The 19,878-nt window shown below is 45.8% G+C and overlaps 1 protein-coding gene across 1 annotated transcript in view; it reads left to right on the top strand.

Annotated features, from left to right (window-relative positions):
- UBE2F (ubiquitin conjugating enzyme E2 F (putative)) overlaps positions 1-18,833 on the top strand; it is a 77,807-nt gene extending 58,974 nt beyond the window's left edge. Inside the window, exons 8-10 of the mRNA XM_074264348.1 lie at positions 6,101-6,133; positions 10,405-10,467; positions 18,276-18,833. Coding sequence (XP_074120449.1) covers positions 6,101-6,133; positions 10,405-10,467; positions 18,276-18,326 — 147 coding nt within the window. The 3' untranslated portion in view covers positions 18,327-18,833. The remainder of the gene's footprint in view (positions 1-6,100; positions 6,134-10,404; positions 10,468-18,275) is intronic.
- The last annotated feature ends 1,045 nt before the right edge of the window (positions 18,834-19,878 follow it).

Here is a 19,878-nt window from a genome sequence, read left to right as displayed (position 1 = left end):
TTTAGTACTCTTCATAAATAGGATGAATTCTGGAGGAAAAAAGTATATATACATATATATGAGTAGAAGAAATTATATTCCTGAGCATCTTTTCTTACTTCTTTTTAAGTTGTTCTTTGGTTCTGCTGCCTACTTTGTTTACTTTATTCTTTTTTCTCCCTCTCATCCCCACCCCCAAGGAAGCTAGAATTAAGAAAAAACATATGTTTACTTATGTACGGACACACACACACACACACACACCCCCTTTCCTATCCCGGCCGACTCTGCTTTAATTCTGCTCCTTGACTTGCCGAGCTATTATTTAACCTCCCCTGACCCAAGGATCCTTCCCTTGTCAATGTTCCCTCACCCTGTTGCTTCCCCATCCTCCCATTCCTTCCCCTTATTTCTTTATAGGTTTTGGAGGATGCTGTATTCCTCGTGATTATATGCAGAGTGTTGCCTATGAAACCCACTCCCAACACGAAGAGGTTTCCGGAACTGAGAGCCCTTCTCCCTCCTCTCACACCTCTCTACCTCGTCTGTCTAACACGATTCCTATTTTACCTTAACTCTGCAGTCTTTCTTTTAGCCGCCCTATTGTTGATGTCCATTTTAAACCCAGCTGTGCATTTCTTATGTAAGAAAACACCATAAACCATTTTTCCATGTAGAATTCCTTCACATTTATCTTTGATATTGGCTCTTACGTGTTACATTTTCTATTAAGTTCAGATTTGGTTGATAGAAAATCCTGAAAATCTGCAAATTTGTTGAATGTTCATTTTTTCCTCGTTCAAGATTAAGAATAATTTTGCTGGACGTGATATTTTTTGGCCATAGAACACTTCTTTAGATCGTCAGTAGATATGATTCCAGGACATGTAACAGTCTTATATTGTGGCTGCTGCTAACTTCTATACAATTCTCATTGTAGCTCCAATATCTTTGAATTAGGTTTTTTTTTGTTTGTTTGTTTGTTTTTGTTTTGTTTTGCTTTTCCCTTGTTTCTTGCAAATTTTCTCTTTGATCTAGGAGTTTTGAAATTTGGCAGTAATGTTCCTGAGTGTTTTCCACAGAGGGTCTTGTTGAGGTGGTGATTGATGGGGTTTTTCTATTTCTGCTTTTCCCCTCATGTTCTATCATTCCAGGACAGTTTTCTTGAATTATTTCCTGCATTATTATTGTGCCAAGGTTCTTTTTTTCGTCACAGCTTTCAGGCAGCCCAGCTATTGTTACCTTTTCTCCTCTTGATCTGTTCTCCAGATCTGTCATTTTCTTATAAGATGTTTCACATTCTGTTCCATTTTCTCATTCTTTATACTCTGGTTTGTTATTTCTTAGTCTTTCATAGCTTCACGGACTTCCTCTTGCCCGGTTCTAATTTGCAAAGAATTATTTTCTTCTTTAAGATTCTGTATCTCCTTTTCTAGTTGGATAGCATTTTTTCCATAATCTTCTCATTCTTTCTTAGATGGTTTTTAGTTACTCATTTTTTTCTCAGTGTTTCTCATTTGATTTTTCAATTTTTTTTTTTGAGTTTTTCTATAAATTCTCTGTGGGCAGGAAGCCATTTCACGTTACTCTTTGGGGTAAAAGCCTTTTTTGCTTCAATGCCCTCTGAAGATGAACCTTAGTCTTTCCTGATCCCATAATGTGTTTGGGTTCTTTTTTTTTTTTTTTTTTTTTTTTTTTTAATAAAAGGTATTAGTGTAGACAGCTCTAATCTTAGAATGGAGGGAGATAGTGGTTCAAGCTTTCCTTCTCCTTTCCCCTCTGACCAGGAACCCCAAACCAAGTACTCCAGTCTCCTGCTAGTGCCCATAGTCGGCAGCATCCCTGCCTCTTCCCCCTCCCCCCCCACTCCCGGTGTGCTGGTTCCTTCCCTCTCAGTGCTGCTTCCCTGACTAGGGCCTAGCGGAGGTTCCTTCAGTCTTCCAAAACTCAACCCTGCCTCCACCAACTGTTGGGGAGGTGAAAGTCTCTTCAGTTCCTGCTGAGCTCCAGGTTCACCCGCTAGCCCATGGGTCCCCTCTAGGGTTACTGAGGAGCTAGCCCCAGAGGTGTTTGTACTTCTCTCAGATTAATCCCAGCCCAGGGTCTTTCTTCTGATCTTCTCGGGTTGTATCTGGAGGCCACCTGTTTGTTCTCCTTCAGGCACAAATTTGTTCTATTTGAAAGCTGTGACGGAAAAAAAGAACCTTGGCACAATAATAATGCAGGAAATAATTCAAGAAAACTGTCCTGGAATGATAGAACATGAGGGGAAAAGCAGAAATAGAGCTTGGAATTTACTGACCTACTCCACTATTTTCCCAGAATCCTCCTCAGTCTCAGATCTTGCATCACGAAGAACAAAACTAAGGGTTCATCATTCAGAAGAAGTGGGGGTGGAAGGAAACATTAATGACTTACTAAAAGGTGATTCTTTCCTCCCTGGAATCTAAATTATTTCACTGATTATTTGAGAATAGAAGTGATTTGGAAATAGCCTAGAATATCTGGAAAAACTAAAATAACTACATCCTACAGGCATTTCTGAGCACATACTATATGAAAAAGTTTTCCAGATTGCTTTTTAATTGAGATCCAATTATAAGTTTCTTTATTCAATGGCCTCAAGTATTTGCAAATTACCATTCTTGTTGGTATATGGCATAGATGAAAATTATCAACTGCATGTTCTTCACTTCTCCCATTTATTTCCAGCAAGAGTCCCTGCCAGGTTTTGTTGATTCCTTGCTTTCAGTCATATCCTCATTTGGGGTTTTCTTGGCAGAGATACTAGAGGAGTTTATCATTTCCTTTTCAGCTCATTTTACAGATGAGGAAACTGAGGCAAATAGGGTGAAAGGACTCGCCCAGGGTCACACAGATGTTGTCTGAGACCTGGTTTTATCTCTGGGAGAGGAGGCTTCCTGATTCCAAGCCCAGTATTCTGCACTGTGAAGCCACTAGCTGCTTATTAACAGGATTTAAAAGGATGATGTTTTGATAGAAATGAGGGGAGGGCTTGTGATAGGAAAGAGTTAAGATCATTTGGATGATAAATTCTTGACTTTCTATTCATCTTATTAAGAAAATGAGGGGCCCTCTGTAGCCTTATTGATATAAAGGAGACTAATTAGGCTTTCTTTTCTAATCAGTCACCTCTTAGCTCTAGATTAGCATCTGCAATATCCGTTCAGGTTTAAAAAGGGCTTTTCTGGGAAATAGGAACCAGACCGAGTAACCAAGGAAATGTTTCTAATTTAGGAAAGCTTAGTGCTTTCAGAAGCCTTTCTCTCTATTCTGAGCTTAAACCTCTAAAAGGAGCATTGTGCACAGCAGTATTATATGTGAAATTGTGACTTTCCATTTCTTACCATTTCCTTTTCTTAAAGCATATAATTAAGCACAACTGCCCCACGGGTCTGTACTTCCTGCCAAATCTCCTTCTATTCTCTTCTTTGCATTTGTCTAATATTTTCAGCCTTTTGGGGAAGCATCATTATTGCTAACCTTTCCTTCCCACCTTCAATTTAAAGTAGAACCTAAAGAAAACCATCAGGACAAATAAATATAGTCAGGTAAAACACTTCTTCTACCCAGCAACTCTGTCCAAAACATGTATCTCTTTCTGCACCGCCTGCTCCATCCAAAAGGGAGTCAATGCTTCAGCATCCAACCAATGGAGAGCCAGGTGCTCATTGCTCCGAGCAGAGTTCTTAAGTCTTCAGGAGCCAGTTTTTGTTGCCCTGTTCTTGTCCTCATACAAATTGTTCGGATTCTGCTTGTTTCCACTTTCCAGGATTTCTTGTAATCAGTTAAGCCACATTTATTAAGCACCTACTATGTGCTGTGCACTGTGCTAGGGCCCTGAGGATACAGAGAGAGGCAAAAGGGTTCCTGCCATTTTTCCTCCATAAGATGATCCCCAACTTAAGGGCAGCTAGGTGGTGCATTGGATAGAGCACCAGCCCTGAAGTCAGGAGGACCTGAGTGCAAATCCAGCCGCAGACACTTAACACTTCTCATTGTGTGACCCTGGGCAAGTCACTTAACCCCAATTGCCTCAGCAAAAACAAAAAGAAAGAAAGATGATCACCAACTTGGTTGGACAGGTCAAGGCCATTCATGGTTGTGGGCCCATTTCTTTTGCTTTTTGTAGGATTGTAACCAAAGATTTCTCTTATTTCTAGTAGAAGCGTCCAGATATTGAGTGACGCAGTGTGAGGGCCTCATACCTAAACTGTTTCTGATGGCAGCTGGCGAATTCTTTCCAATTTCCTTTTGCCCCTTGGTTTTAGGAGCCCTCCATGGCTTTCATTTTTGAATCCTGCAGTGCAGTGAGACTTTTTAGATTTTTTGATCATGGTGTTGAACACAATTTTTGTTATGGCCTTCCCCCGAGCAGTCAGGCATCCTTAGGAAATACGACAAAAGGAGTTTCTTAGCCCAGGGAGCTGGCCCATTTTCCAGGGTCTTTTATATTATCTGCTCTTTTGTCAAGATCATTTCTTGTTGTCTTGATCTACTCTTCCTCTTAGTCTGTTACTTGTGACCCCTGTTTCCATTTCCCTAGGGCTTGACCATGGTGATGAACTTTTGCCAGCCTCATGCTCAGACCCTTCTGTAGATTAAGCAGAGCCAAGCCAGGGGGGGGCCTTCATTGGTCACTTGGGGGGGACCACCAGTATACGGCTGCTCATTCTCCTTGGAGGCAGCTTTGGAGCTCATGGCCCTCAGGACCCGTGACTTAATGGGGGCTTCAGTGAAGGGCCAAGGCCCAGGGCATGGGATGCAGAGAGGTCTCCTCAGTCCTTGAGTGCACAGAAGAAGGGACAGCTTTGACTGCCCATGAGCCCCTTGGGGCTCCTGTGCTAGGTGCCAGACAAATGTGGGGAGAGGAAAAGACGGGATGCCCTGGGGCATCAGCTTTTCCGCATGGTAATGGAGTGTCATGGAGCATCAGCCTCTCCACATGGCAACAGGGTGCCACGGGGCAGCAGCCTCCCTTCAAGGTGGGTAACAGCCCCTCTCTATGGCATGGGCAGAGTGGCCACCACATGGTGCAGCTCTTCTCCATGGGGACCGGCTGCCTTCCCACTTTATCCCCTAAATGTCTCTGTTAGAGCACAGGGGCTTGGGTTCATATGGACTCCATTTGTATAATTTCAAGTTTGTTTGAAAAAGAACTCGAGCGGTTAGTTATGAATCAGTTATCTGCAAGGAGTTAAGCAGAGATTCAGTCTGTGTTCTACTAAAGGCAACTCTGTGAGCCCCAGTGCCCCCAGAAAAGTGTCAGGAGCTTTGATGATCTAAAACAATAAGTTATAAGTAAAGAAACAAATCTATAATAATTGATAAACAGCAGCCTGTCTATACCTGGAATACTAAGGGGCATTATGACCGCTGCCTTCAGGAAGCTGGAGAAAATCTCAAGCAGGGAAATGAAATGATGGAAGGAATGGCAGGCAGTGGGGAGCTGCGGAGGGAGACAGTTGGGAGGCCAGGAGGGCCCCAGTTCAAGGCATCCAGACTGGCTCCCTCGTTCAACCAAGGACGGGCCTAAGAGCCCAAGAGGAAGAGGCTGCAATGACCAGGGTTCGGCCTGAGGTGCTCTGTCTCTAGCCAGGACTCTGACTCTTACACCTCACTGCCTCAAACTTTTCCAGGGAAGGACAGGTATCAGACAAGGAAGAGGGAGGGAGAGAAGGCAGATTTTCAGACATCAAAAAGACATTTTTACTTTTCCCTCTCTGAATCATTAGCCCCCAGAAGCAGCATGGAGCGGTGGTCAGTTACCATGGCTAACAAGGGGATTTGCTGGAGGAAGACCAGAGTGTCTGTTGGCACTTTGCCCCCTGACCTCAAATATCGGACCAAACGACCCTTAGAGCCAACAACTGATCAGGTTGTGATGCTGCCCAGTTGTACGTCAGCCTCCATTCTTGTCTCAGCTTAGCCCAACCGGTTCAGAGCTTGTTTTGTCCCAAGTGAGCCTTATTTTAATCTGCTTATTAGGAGTGAGAAATCTTACCAGAGGCCATATTGTTATCATGTAGCACAGTCTGCCTTATGAATTACTGTTGCGGCTTTCATGGGAGTCTAATATAATTTTTTTTTTTAATTTCAGGATGTTGTGTGGGGATTAAACTCTTTATTTACCGTAAGTATAATCATGAATTTCGTGTCACTTTTTGTTGATTCTCCTGCATACTAATTTTAGACATTAGTTGAGCACATGCTGGTCTGTGATTTCCTCAGCACTGGAAACTTTCAAGTTAAGTGACTTGCCCACGCTCACCCTGCTAGTGTATATACACCAGCAGCATTGCCAAACAGCCTCCACTGCCTCGGTCTCCATCACCCTACCTGTCTCTCCAGTCTCTCTGAGACCACCTGGCCCATACACAACCCCTTTCCCACTCCAGCACCTATGCTTGCATTTGGGGTCTGCGGCGTTTTCACGCAGTCCCAAGGGGCTTTCCACAGTGGTCGCTGGTCAGTTTTTAGAACTAAAAAGGAAGCCCCCGCCGTGGGCCCTGGAAGTTTTCTAATCCATCCTGCCTTCCTCTAGCTGCATTAGGCAGCTTCTACATCAACTCTCTCAATCCTGAGTGTCATGTAAAGTCCTCTTTTAAAGGCCTCGTCAGTGACAGAGAATTGAATGATTTCCCATGATGTTCTACTCGTCAGCACATTGAAGGTGCTGGGATCCGACCCTCAGCAGTTCCATGAGGAAGGAGAAAGTGGAGAAGAGTGGTGTGGACTTTATTTTTTGAAATGTTTTCAGTCAGAAAAGCCATCATTTTTGTGGTGAATCTTCATCTCTCTGTCTCTGGTTTCTTGTAAAAACCAGCTGAAATCCCACATAGAGGAAGCCTTTCCTCATGCACTTGAATTCTCGTGCCTTCTCTCTCTTCCTAGTTCCAATTTATCCTGTCTGCAGCTCATTTGTTCAAAGCTGAGAGCAGGAATTGTCTTTTGCCTTTAGTTGTGTCCCTAGTGCTGAGCACAGTGCTGAGCACACAGCAGGCACTTAATAATTGTTTACTGACTGACCAAAGGAGTTATTAAGTGTTTACTAAATGCCACATACTGTGCTAAACACCGGGATGCAAATATTAGCAAGCAAGACTGCCCTTTCCCAGCTTATATCCTACAAAGGAGGGGTGCACATGAAGGTGGGGGAAGGGAGAAGAGACAGATGGGGGGACGTTGTGAGAAAGTGGGGAGGAGTCTGATTCTGGACAAGACAAGGCAAAAGCAACTAGCAAGCATGTTGTAGGTCCTGTGGGCCAAAGACTGGGCCAAATCCTGGGATACAAGGAAACATACACACCCCCAGCCTTCTTTAAGGAGCCCTCATTCTAGTGGGAAAAGCTACATACACTTAAAATATACAGGATAATGCAGAATAGATGGAGAATCGCCTTAGAGGAAAAGGCGACAGCAGAAAAGGGTTCTTGGTGAAGGGGAATGGAGGGGAAAATGTGGCTAAGCACTTCCTTAGGTGACTTAATTGTGCAAATTGAACAATCCTCTATCTGCTGGTGGTTTAGTTTTGCGTTCATGCATTTGTGCTTCAGCCTACACTGAGCTGATTGAAAACTTTGACCAGATGGGGCCGGTTGAGGCCGGATTTTGTGCCGTATCCTCATGTTTAGTGTCCTTTTGTTGTGGCTTTTAAAAGTGGATGTTACTCATGTAAAATGTATGGGATTGCCTGTCATCGGGGGGAGGGAATAGAGGGAGGGGGGGTAATTTGGAAAAATGAATACAAGGGATAATATTATAAAAAAAATATATATATATATAATAAAAAATTAAAAAAAAAAAAGTGGATGTTACTCTGAGGAAAAGCAGAGAACAGATAGTTCCTGAAGAATAGCCTGCTGTTATGGCTATGAAAAAGTCAGATATTTCAAGGATCCTTCAGAACCATGCAGCAGACTCTGCCCTACAAGAAGTAAAGCAAGAGCAAAAAAAAAATACCCAGAACTGACAGTCCAGTTAATCCTCAGAGAAGAAGCAGAAACTCCACAGGGACACGGCAGCAGAGGGCTTGTTACTACTGACTCCTCGGCAGACTGGCGTGGGCTTCTTGGATTAGGAAGAGCACCGAGAAGACCGGGGAAAAATCAGCTGCTGGGAAGGAAAAATGCTTGTCACGGACTTGGCAGTACAAAGACTGGGGACTGAGCTTTAGGAAAAGGTCATTTTCACTGCTGAAAGTGCCCAAAACCCATGATCACAAACAACCCAAGTAAAGTCTGTGAGATCTGGCCGTCTTCCTTTGACTGGGAAGCCCCAGAAGCTTGGTCCTCCATTGGAGAGAAATAAGGACCTCTCATACATATATTCATGATATACTGAAAGACAGACTTGTTCTGAAATTACAGAAATTTCCAAATTATGGCAGAGTGCAACAGAGTAACTGCACCGTGCCAAGTGCCATGAAAAACTGGGAGATTTATCCAAGCGATGGAAATATACATTTTACAGTGGCCTGGAAACTCAAAAGCCCTTTGAAAACCTAGTAAATGCTCGAAATAATAGCTTATATTTACATAGTATGTTATCTCCATTCTCCAGGTGAAGCTTTTGCTTCAAAGGGATCACAGAAAAACAGAAAAGTTGTATAAAAATATTTCTAGCAGCACTTTTAGTAGTATTAAAAAATTGTAAACTTCCCACTTTCATTTGGGGAGTAACTGAATAAATTATGGTATATGGTTTAGGCATCAAGACTATATTAATAACATAGAAAGAAGATAATGCTAGGTGGTACGGTGGATAGAGCACCAGCCCTGAGGTCAGGAGGACCTGAGTTCAAATCTGGTCTCAGACACTTAACACTTCCTGGCTGGGTGACCCTGGGCAAGTCACTTAACCCCAATTGCCTCGGGGGAAAAAAAAAAGGAATTTGGTAGAGCTCCTTCTTTTTCTATTTTCCCACATATTTTCTCTAATGTTGTGAGTAATTTGATAGATTTTGTTTATAAGCCTGTCTGCACCCAAAGTTCCCCACTCCTCTTTCCTTCCCTACCTCCATCCCCAGGGGAGTTCATTTATGGCTTCTTCAGTTTCTTTTTCTGATTTGGATTATTTAACACTTCTATTTCCTGTTCTGTTCATCTGGACATTTTATATTTTTGTAAATATTCATCTGTTTTATTTAGATTATGAGTTTTTTTGGAGCATAATTAGGCAAAAAAGTTCTAAGTTCCTTTTGTGGTGAATTAACCTTTTTTAAATTTTTGAAGCTAGTAATTTAGGTTTTTTTCTTTCTTCTAACCAAATTAGCTAATAGGGTTTTTTTTGAAGTTTTGGTGCTTTGTGGTAGTTTATGTGTTTCTAAAGAAGTGTATAGCTGTACCCCTGGAATCCTCTTGTACAATCAGGGTTTCTAAGAAACCAAAGGAGTGAAGAAAACTTTGGCAGAGGAAGGCGGTGGGAGGACTCATATTAAAATCACCCTCCTGACACTTGCTGGCTTTGGGGGCTGTGACAGGCAAATCCCAGGCTGATCTTGAGTGTGCAACAAGGACATGATTTTCAGTGAGATCTCAGCCTTAGGGTAATATATTTTGCCCTGATTTTTTCACGGTCATTCTGCCCAGTGATTTAAAGGGGTTGTCTCTGCAAAGTGATTTGGAGCCTAATCTTTGGTTGGGATCACGGTGCTAAGTCCAGATATTTTACAGAGAAGTCCTATATCACATGGTATCCCAAGAATACATCGTAATGATGTATTGGGGAGAATACGTTTGGCATTTGTTTGTCCTTGAAGAACTTAAAAGAGAAGAGCAAATCTAACTAATCTTCCCCCTCCCTTTATTTTGCTAGTCCCTTCTATACCCAGCAATCCTGAAGCAAACTCTGGGGTTTGGGAGCTTTGTCTTGTTTGGACATTACGCCACATTTCTAGCCCTGAAAAAAGCAGAACACTAAGTGAATCAGTCAGAAAAAAAAGGAAATAAATATATTGTCAAAACAGGGCTTTATTAAGTCTTATAATTAAGAAATTTCCATTTTCTTTTCTTAGATTGATTTCTACTTATCCCACTACCAGAAGCGATACCCACATGGGGCACACCAACATTTAAAGTGCTCCTAAGGCTCATAGAATGATTGCTTTTCTCATTTGAATTAGAATTTGCACATAGGTCCTTTGATCTTAGGGCATTACTTTTCTACTACACCTTAGTCCAGCCATCTGAGAGTCACATGACCCTCGTAATGCCCATTTTCATATTGAATGGTGAATTCTAAGTTAGCATAGCATGATGGTCTGCTTCAGCGGGGCCTTTTCTTCCCTTTCTCCCGCTGAATCAGATCCGGGGTCCCTTGGGGTCCCCTATAGTCCCTGCCCCAGTCACCCATCACTTAGAGGAAAATGCCATTCACAAACTCATCATTTCTTTTGATTTTAAGGACCTTTTGAATTTTGATGATCCTTTGAATATTGAAGCAGCGGAACACCATCTGCGGGACAAGGTAAGTCCTTGCCTTGGTGAACAGGTAAAGCTGATTATTTTTCACGTTTCGGGACTGTAAGCAAACAAATCTCTTCCTATTTCTGGAACTTTTACTGAGTATAAAATCATAAGCTGAGTGACCGTGGAGTCCTTAGAGATCATCTAGCCTATCTGCCCCCATATGTTACAGAGGTGGAAACTGAGGCCCAGAGAAGAGAAAAGGGGATGTACCTTAGCTCCTCCACAGTATTCATTTCTCCTGAGAATTCATTATGACAGATATGGAGCCTATTTTAAGTGGCTACAAGCTGTCCGAGAGCCTTCTCAGAGGTAGCCAAGCAGTCGAGACCTTACAAAGCCACATCACCAGGGTCCCTGCATTACCCAGAACCCTCACTTGTTGAGCTTGGACCTGAGCTGGGATGGCTACTTTGCTGGGAACTGCTTTGATCACAACTCAAGGCAATCTCCCAAAACACGGAAAGAAAGCCAGTGAGGAAGTGGTCATCCTAATGAAACCCTGAGCGCCTTCCTTGATTTTTTTTTTCAGTTTTGCATTTCTTTATTCTTGCTTCATGGCAACTCCACCTTATTTTTTAAAAGATTAAATGTTTTATGGAAAACACAAAACCGAACCATAGAACCGCCCACACTTGTTGCAATTTGCACTCAATTTAATTTCAATTAATGAAATGTCATGACTTTTTTTCCAAGTCTCTTACTACTCATTGCACTCATCTGCCATTCTCTAGTGTGTAGAGGCATTCTCATGTAACAAATTGTGTATAGTTACACAAAATAAATCAGCTCCTTAGTTGTGTACAAGAATAGGTCGGATTTGGGACAACTAGGTGGTGCAGTGGTTAGAGCGCCAGCCCTGAAGTTAGGAGGATCTGAGTTCAAATCTGGCCTCAGACTCTTAACACTTCCTGGCTATGTCACTTAACCCCCCAATTGCTTCAGTACAAAAAAAAAAAAGAATTGTTTGGGTCTGGTTCGGCACATCTGCTCCATCACCTTTCTGACGCAGGAATTCTAAATTCTCAGCCTTTTGAATTCAAGATTGGTCACTACTGAAGTCAAAATTTCGACTCCTCTCCCTCCCCACCCCCACCCCAATATTCTTGTTTTGGTCGCTTGAATGATTTGTTCTTGTGTTTTGGTTAACTTCGTTTTGCATCGGTTCATAGAAGACTCGATATTTCTCTGAATCTGGTATGTGACTTATTTCTTACCCTACAGTAAAATTTGAATTCAATTACTCAGGTCAAATCAAAAAACATTTATTAAGCACCTACTGTGTGCCAGTACTGGCCTAAGCACTGGGAATACAGAGAAAGACAGAGCACACAGTCCAGCAGATGCACTTACTTGGTTTCCAGTTCTTTGAAACAGCAGAAAGTAGAGCTAGAAATCTTCCTGGACACGAGAGACTTTCTGTCCTTGTCCTTGGAGTACTCACGTAATAAATGTCACTGAGTCAGAGGATAAGGATGATTGAGTGACTTAGTGATTTAGGTATGGCTCCGGACTGTTTCAGGAATGGCAGGCGATGGCTAGCCTCCCAGGAGGGCACATTCATGCCCCATCCTCCCACAGCCCTTCCCACAACGGTTATTTCGCTCTTCTGTCACCTGGCCCGGCTGATGGGGAGGAGGTTGAACCTCAGACTTGCCCTACCATGGCTCTGGTCAGCCAGCCTTTATTTCCGGAGCCTCTGTGTCCTGGCAGAGACAAAGCACGAGTCAGGCCTTCCTCCTGAGGAGTTTCCATTCTAAAGAGAAGGAGAGAATAGTTTATGTAGAGAGAACAAATACAAGATAGCTTGACAGGACGACTGGGAGCATTTGGGAAAATCAAGAAAGGCTTCCGGTAGAAGGTGGAGCTTCTGGGTCCTCCGTGTCCTGTAAACGAGTCATGGGTAGTTTTCAGCCTTTCCATTTGTCTTTGTTTGCTTCTATCCTGTTTATTCTGTGCGCGCCATCTGTCTCCTTGGCTCCCTGCAAATCGCCCAGTAAACATGTTGAGCTGAGGACAGAGGCCTGGGTCTTAGAGGAAGGGGAGATCTCCAGGTTCTGTCAGTTAGCATTCTCTGGATCTGGTTTTTCCATGTACTAATCATGGGATCTCCGAGGGAGAGAGCAGCTCAGCGTGGAGCTCCCCCTTCACCTCAACAGAATACCTTCTTCAGTCCCTTCTGGAGACCCTTCTCCAGGCCTCTGGCTCCTAGCTTGGCCCTCTGAGGGAGCAGGGAGCCAAGTTCTTCCTCTACCTGAATCATGGCGGGCTCGCTCCCAGAGCCTTTCTTCTCTGAGTGATCCCCAAGCCATCTGGCCATCAGTTTGTTCTCCCTTCCCTGCGGGAGCTCTGGCTTGTAGCCCAAGATGATCCTCCAGACATGGACTGGTGAAGGCCTGACCGGACAGACGCCCCCCTCGCTCTGGGCCCAAGGGCCCCCAGCACAGGCCAGGACAACTTTAGCTCTGTGGTGACCCCTTTGGAGGATGGAGTCAGTGACACTCCTCGAAGGCTTCTCTCCAAAGCAGGGTGATCGATGGCAAAAGGTGATAGCTTAGAAAGTGAGAGCTCTGTTTGGATGGAGCCGAATTATCACAAAATCCTTCATCTCTGAAGACGGGGAGTCTGGCGTCACGAGGGGTAGCAATCTGCAGCAATCAGGACTTGTTTTTACCTTTAAGATCTTTTTCTTTACTAAAGTGTTCTTTTCCCACATTCCTTGACATTTGCTTCCCATTAGATAAATAAAGCCCTCCAATCAAAAGGAGCGCTGAGGGACTGGGCCAGTGGAAGTGGATGTTCTCTCAAAATGCAGGTCTTGTCGCGGTTTTTACAACGTCTCCTTAGAATTTGCAGTGATTGACAGAAGCTAGGAACTGAAGCTTGAAATCATCTTTTGTGTGTGATTTCAATCATTATTTCAAGATTCTCTATCACTTAAAAAATATCCGACAAGCTGGCATAATGGGATGACTTGAAGGACAAAAAGGAGAATGAAATAAATGGGGGAATCTTTTTGTTTCCTCTTTAATAAAACCTTATCTTCCCCCTCAGACATTTTCTGTTGGTAGCCCTGCCATCTTCCCCGTCACTTAAAACCTTGAAGACAAGAGTGTTGTTTCCTTTTTTGCCCTAAGTGACCGAGCTCTGTCATTTCTGTCTCAGCCAGCTCTCGCCTCCATCCAGTTCTCTCTTCCTCTCCTTGTTCTTTACCTTAGCCTCCCTAAGAGACACCCGATGGAGGGTAGCCTCCATCGTCTTCCTCTTCCCCGCACGCTGGTTGCCCTCTGCCTTTGCTTCTGGTCTGGGACCTTGCATCTTCACCTTGCCTAAGTGTGCAAGGAGCTACCTGAGCACCAGGCAAAGAGAGAAGGGACTTCCGCCACCCTGGTATCCCCATGTGGGCATATTGCTGGCATTGTGTTCCGTTTGAGCCCCCTCTGCCCAGGAATTGTAGGTGCCAATGTAGAAGAGTGGGCACTATGCCAGCTGGTCTCACTCTTCTTAATGAATCCCTTTGCTGAAAGCTGATTCAGTCTACTGGCTGAAGGTTTGTAGGAAGCATCCTACGGGGAACTCATGGGCTTGCAGCAGTAGGAGTTACCTTAGAACATGAAAGAGTCCATCTTCTGGGCGCTCATATCGAGAATATCCCAGAAGGGGTTTTACTGAGGGAAGATGTCCAACACTTACCCAGCAAGTGAATGGGTGCCATAAATAAACTCACTTCCTCGGCAGCTAATTCTTTGCTTTTCAAATGCACAGTGCGTGCCACAAATTGCTAACCACAAAAAAAAAAAAGAAAAAAAAAAAGAAAGAAAGAATTGTTATAATTGGTGAATTTTCTGCAAATCTGACTTACTCCCAAATATTGCATAATCAAAAGCAATCACTGTTCACCCTGTACAAGGACCTTCTTTTCCTTTAATAGAAACTGATTTTTTTTTAAACTCTAAAAATTTTTAATTGTTTGGAATGGCTCTCTGGGAAGAGGCTAATGGAAAGAGAGATAGTGGGAAACTCAGTATGTAAAACAAAAGATGGCAGTCAAACTTTATTTACAAAAATCAGAAGGATTGCCAATCAAATCGACCTTTTCCCCGGAGCATTCCTTTTTGATTTAATAAGGTTTTACTCCATGTAATCTTATATCCTGACATTTAGTGAAGATCTGTATGACGGAGGGAGACTTCATGCAGAGAGCAAGAATGATTCACAAAGATAGCAACATAGAGAGGATTGTTTTTCCAGGCCAAGAATTACAGTTTGATGTGTTCCTGTGATTCAGGATGGAAATAAATGAGGGAAATCGATGATGGACGCTAATTTAGTTAGGTTTTCTTAATTAGAATTTTCTTAGAGCAGAAACTGCTACAAGTGATGTTTGTGTTCCTCATTATGAACGTTTTATTTTGACCGAATTACCCAGTGACAAATTAGATAGTCAGTGCTGAGCTACATTGGATTAAGAAAACAGAATCCCTGGTGGACAAGAACACGGAGGTCATGGACTAGCATTCTGTCTACACTGTCCCACAAGCAGCCCCTCAGCCTTTGATCCAGAACCTGCCACCTCCTGGAGCCTGACTGAGCTCTCCATGCTGAATCAAGTGGGTCTCTTTGGACCCCATTGCTCCCAGTCAGAAAACATCATCCCCATCAAAAAACAAGTCATCCAGTGCCTCTCATGGGCCGCCTAGATCTGCAGGCCCCTGTGGCCTGGCTGGAGACCCAGAGTTGTCCTTCCTGAAGCTTTCCAGGGTCCCGGCCTCCCCTTTGGCCTGGCCGGAGACCCAGAGTCGTCCTTCCTGAAGCTTTCCAGGGTCCCGGCCTCCCCTTTGGCCTGGCCGGAGACCCAGAGTCGTCCTTCCTGAAGCCTCCCAGGGACCTGGCCTCCTCTCCAGAGTACCATTCTGAGGAGCTGCTTATGATTGATGGGATTTCCCAGAGTCACCCAGTCAGAAAAGGCCTTTTTCCTTGGATGGATGGAAACTCCCTCCCAGAAGCAAGGCTAATGAAAGTGCCCTTGACCCCCAGCTCTCTGGATCAGATGGGACAGCTAGCAGCCTCTTGTACAAAGGCAGCATTTAACTCCCTTTCATTTGAATTCTCCTGGTCTTTGGGAAGCTGTTTCCTGCCCCAGAGCCTGAGAAGAAGGGGGCTTTCTGGTGCTCACCTTCAGAAGCTCAAGTAAACAAAATCTGTATTTGCATTTCACCCCAGCCTCCAAGATTTAATGACTGGGAGGGACTCCACTTGTTCTGGGTAGGGGAGACCCCCACACTCTGCTTTTCCCTTCTTTGGGGGGTAGTTTTTTCTCCAGAGGGGAAAAAAAAAAAACAGCCAGAAGAAATGAATGTTTTTCTTTCCTGAAGGAAACCGTTTTTTAGAATGTTTGTTCAATCAGCAGCGTGTGCTCGCTTCTCTCTGGGCTGTCCGGGGTTCTTCAAACGAGCTGCGCTCCCAATGTTTACATGCTGGCCTTCACTGGGGCGGCCTGCCTCAAATAACAGCTCAAGCGGCGGTTCTATTTATAACCCAGACTCCCAAACCTCACACTGGAAATAGGAGAGGACCGGCTGGGGCAAGCTTGGGGCTGCAGGGAGGAATTGTGAGGCAGTTAGGAAAGGTCCTCATGGTGAGAAGAGGGAGTGCATTCAGCAGTGTGAGCCATGATGCTCAGAACTTGTGCCAGTTGTATCAGTAAGCATTAATTAAGTGCCTACTGTGTGCTAGGGTTGTGCTGAAAATAAGAGGGTATCGACTAGGGCAAGCTTGGGTCTTCGGGGAGGAATTGTGAGGTGATTAGGAAAGGTCCTCACAGTAAGAGGATGCAGTGCATTCAATAGTATGGGCATGGTGGTCAGAACTTAAGCACCAATTTTATCAATAAGCATTAATTAAGTGCCTATTGTGTGCTAGGGTTTAGGGTTACATTTAATAACTGAGTGATTCTCATGAAGCAATGTGGAATAAAAATAGAGAATTAAAGCAAAGTGGGTAAGCACCAGGGACTTTGAGAGGGAAGTTATCAGCTGTTGAGGGGATCAGAAGAAGCTTCTTGTAGAAGGTGAAGCTTCAGCTGTACCTTGAAGGAAGAAAGTTATCAACCTATGAGGGAGAAATGGGTAGAAAGTGTATTGGGGAGGGGGGCATCTAGGTGGCGCAGTGGATGGAGCCCCAGCCCTGAATTCAGGAGGACCAGAGTTCAAATCTGGTCTCAGACACTTAACACTTCCTAGCTGTGTGACCCTGGGCGAGTCACTTAACCCCAGCCTCAGGAAAAAAAAAGAAAGAAAGTGTATGGGGGGCTGGGACTGGAAGGGAGGAAAAAAGAAATTTCCATAACTTTATTATATATTTAAAGGGAATGGCAAGTTGTACGTAATTGTTCAATCATCTTTTTTCATTATATATGCTGTCTTATGGAAATGCTTAATTTATTCCATAAATTAAAAAATAAATTTAAAAAAATTTAAAGGAAATTAACAGAAAATAAAATTGGTAAATGACTAACCCAGTAAGTAAAAAATAGAATACAACTTTTTTTTTAAGTGTATTCTGGGTCTGGGGTCAGCTAGTACAAGAGGAAAGAGAGAGAAGGTGGAGCAAGGGACCAAGACAGGTGGGTCTGTTTGTCCAGACTCCCGTGAAGTCACCTGCAGTGAGGTTAGAAAGAGGGGGTCGGGCCGGGTGTGGCTGGCTGTAAAAGCTGAACAGGAAAAGCTCTGTTTGATTCTGGAGGTGACAGTGGTGTGGCACTAACCCCCTGGCAGTTGTGGTGAAGATGGATTGTGATGGGAGAGAGGCAGGGAGGCCAGTCAGGAGGCTGAGGCACTGGTCTAAGGGAGAACTAACAGGGAGGCTGGAAGAAGGGGGGCTGCCTTGGATAGAAAGAGGCAAGTTTGGAACGAGGGAAGGGGGAACAGTAAGTTCAGTTTGGGATCTCTTGGTTGGAGACAGCTTGGTACAGCCAGTGTGGATGACCTAGAAGGACTTGGGGATGAGGGCTGTTTTGGCCAGAGGAACGGCCCTGACCTTTCTGATGAGAATGGAGGGAACTGTGGTCTGGCTCAGACAATAGCCCGGAAAAAGGGTCTTCCTTGAAGCCAGAAAGTTGTGGGTTCAAATCCTGACCCTGATCCTCCTCCATGCAACCTCCAGAAAACTCAGGGGCTCACAGCCGCCCCGTAGCCTGTGGCTGGTCCTGCCCCGTCATTGCAGGCCCGAGGGACCCTTCCCAGAACCTTAGAACTCCCTCCTGGAGGTCTGCAGCCAAAAGTCAGTCCTCACAGCTGACCCAACCCCAAGGCCTTCAGGGGCTTCGTGGCCCCCAGAGCCAAGCTTGTTCCCCCTCTGGGAACCCAACTGTGCCCCTCTGCCCGGGAGTGTAGATGGGCAACTGGGGGCATTTTGGGGTGTCACCATCCCTGGAGGCTGCTGGGACACTGGCCCCAATCCCCCTCCCTCCTGCCCTGACCTCGCCCCCATTGCAGCAGCAATCCAGCATGAAAAATTTGCTTTCATGGGACCCCCAAACTCTTCCCAATATGGGGACACAAATACTCATGTCCACTCAGTGGCTGAAGACCGGGGTGGGGGTGATGCGAGGTGGTAAGTGACCGTGACTTCCCCTCCGACCTGATGCTGGCCGGGTCGGCCTCGGGGGCCGCTTGCCTCAGCTTGGCCCGGCCCAAGGGGGGAGTGACGAAGGCGTCCCCATCCCGGCCTCCCTGGGAGCCTCTTGCGGTAGAGGCGTCGTCCTGGAGCACGCGCCCCTAACACCCTCCCTTCTGTCTCCCCGCACAGGAGGACTTCCGGGGTAAAGTTGAAGAGTACATTAAGCGTTACGCCAGATGATGAAGGACGGCAGTGGCCTGGGTTTGCACCTCCAAGTTGTATCTATCACTTACAAAATGAAAGAAAATCCAATATTCAGCATCCTCCTCTCCCCCTCCAGTCCCCCTGCGCCCCGCTGGCTTGTACACGTCCCGTGACCGTGTTGTACCGAAGAAGAGAACCTTCCTGATTGTCCATTTTACATGGAGACCTCCACATAAATACAGCAAGAACTTGTCTTTATTTGGTTTAAAAAAGTTGTTTGCTTTAAAATGTTTACTTTTCTGAACCCGTACTGTATAGCCTCTTGATGATATTCTTGAGAAATTTAAAGAGATCAGTACCAGCTAGAGCTTGCCTAGACTTTGTCACCGCCACAGTGGGGTTGGCTGGCGCCCGCCAGGGCCTCCCACGGACCCCTGGGCTGTGGTGCGCCACGGGGCCGGGGATCATCTGTGTACAGCTCCTCATGGAATGTTGATGCTATTTAATGTAAGTATATTTTGGAAGAAATTTGTAATTTATCTACCTGCTGCTTCGGTCCCTTTTTTCTTCCTCTGTCGTCCCGGGCTGCATCGTCGCCCCACGCGGCCCTGCAAAGGGGGCTTGTGGGGGGGGGCTCTGAGTTGGGGAGTGGGAAACCTCAGTGTCTTTTCGTTGGAGAGAGCCCAGAAAATCTGACAGTAAAGGAAGCGAGGTCCTTTCCCTCCAGATCTGGTTATGGCCAGAACATTCTGGGCCCCATGGGGAGGGGGGGCGGTGGGCTGGGCCGGGGGCACCGAAGGCTGGGAAGCCCTCAGCAGCCCTGAGCACTTAGTGGAGGAGGAGGCCCGGCCCAACATCCAGGAGTCTCTCCCTGAGGAGGCCGATCGGTGAGCTGTGGCGTGTGCCAGGCCCCAGGGACAGGACCTCGAGCCTCCTGACCCTTGGGAGCCACAGCCAGCTGGTTCCGTCCGTCTCAGGCCAGGCACCCATGGGCTGTCTGATGTTAGAACAGCGGGGGCTGAGCCACTTTGACCCGAGGAATAGTGCCCGGCTCTCTGCCCGTGACAGCGGCCACCCTCAGCCCCCCGCTCCTGGCTTAGCTCCCACCTTAGATGGCAGTTTTGCTTTTCCACCTGCTCAGACACATGGTGGCCACTTAGAGCAGGCCATTGGCCATCGTGCCGGGGTTCCTGTGCGCTCCTCCTGACTCTGGGGAAAGCCAGGCTCCCCCTGGCCCTCAGTGCCCTCTGTGGAGCCAGACTCCTCCCCACCCTCTGAGCCGTCCCAGCCCAATCCAGAGAGCCAGGTGCTGTGCTCCGAGTCCAGCCTGAATCACCTCGGTCCAAGAGCTGCCCTGCCCTCCAGCCTTTTAGGCCCAGACTTTGCCCTGCGCCATTTGGTGGGTCGGGGAAGCCCCTGTCCAGGCTCACGGCCCAGGGTCTGGCCGCTCCTGCAGCTGCACGGTGGTCCCGGCCCTCCCTGTGGTGGACAGCCCCAGCGGCAGCGCCCCCGCCCAGAGCCCTGAGGGCCACGTGGCTTTGCTCCAGAGAAATGGCCTCTGACCCCAGAAACAGGAAGGGGCTCGTGT

Source organism: Sminthopsis crassicaudata, chromosome 4 (genome assembly GCF_048593235.1).
Source record: "Sminthopsis crassicaudata isolate SCR6 chromosome 4, ASM4859323v1, whole genome shotgun sequence".
NCBI lineage: Eukaryota > Metazoa > Chordata > Mammalia > Dasyuromorphia > Dasyuridae > Sminthopsis > Sminthopsis crassicaudata.
The sequence above is the reverse complement of the archived record's forward strand: the minus strand, read 5'-3'. Positions and strand labels throughout refer to the sequence as shown.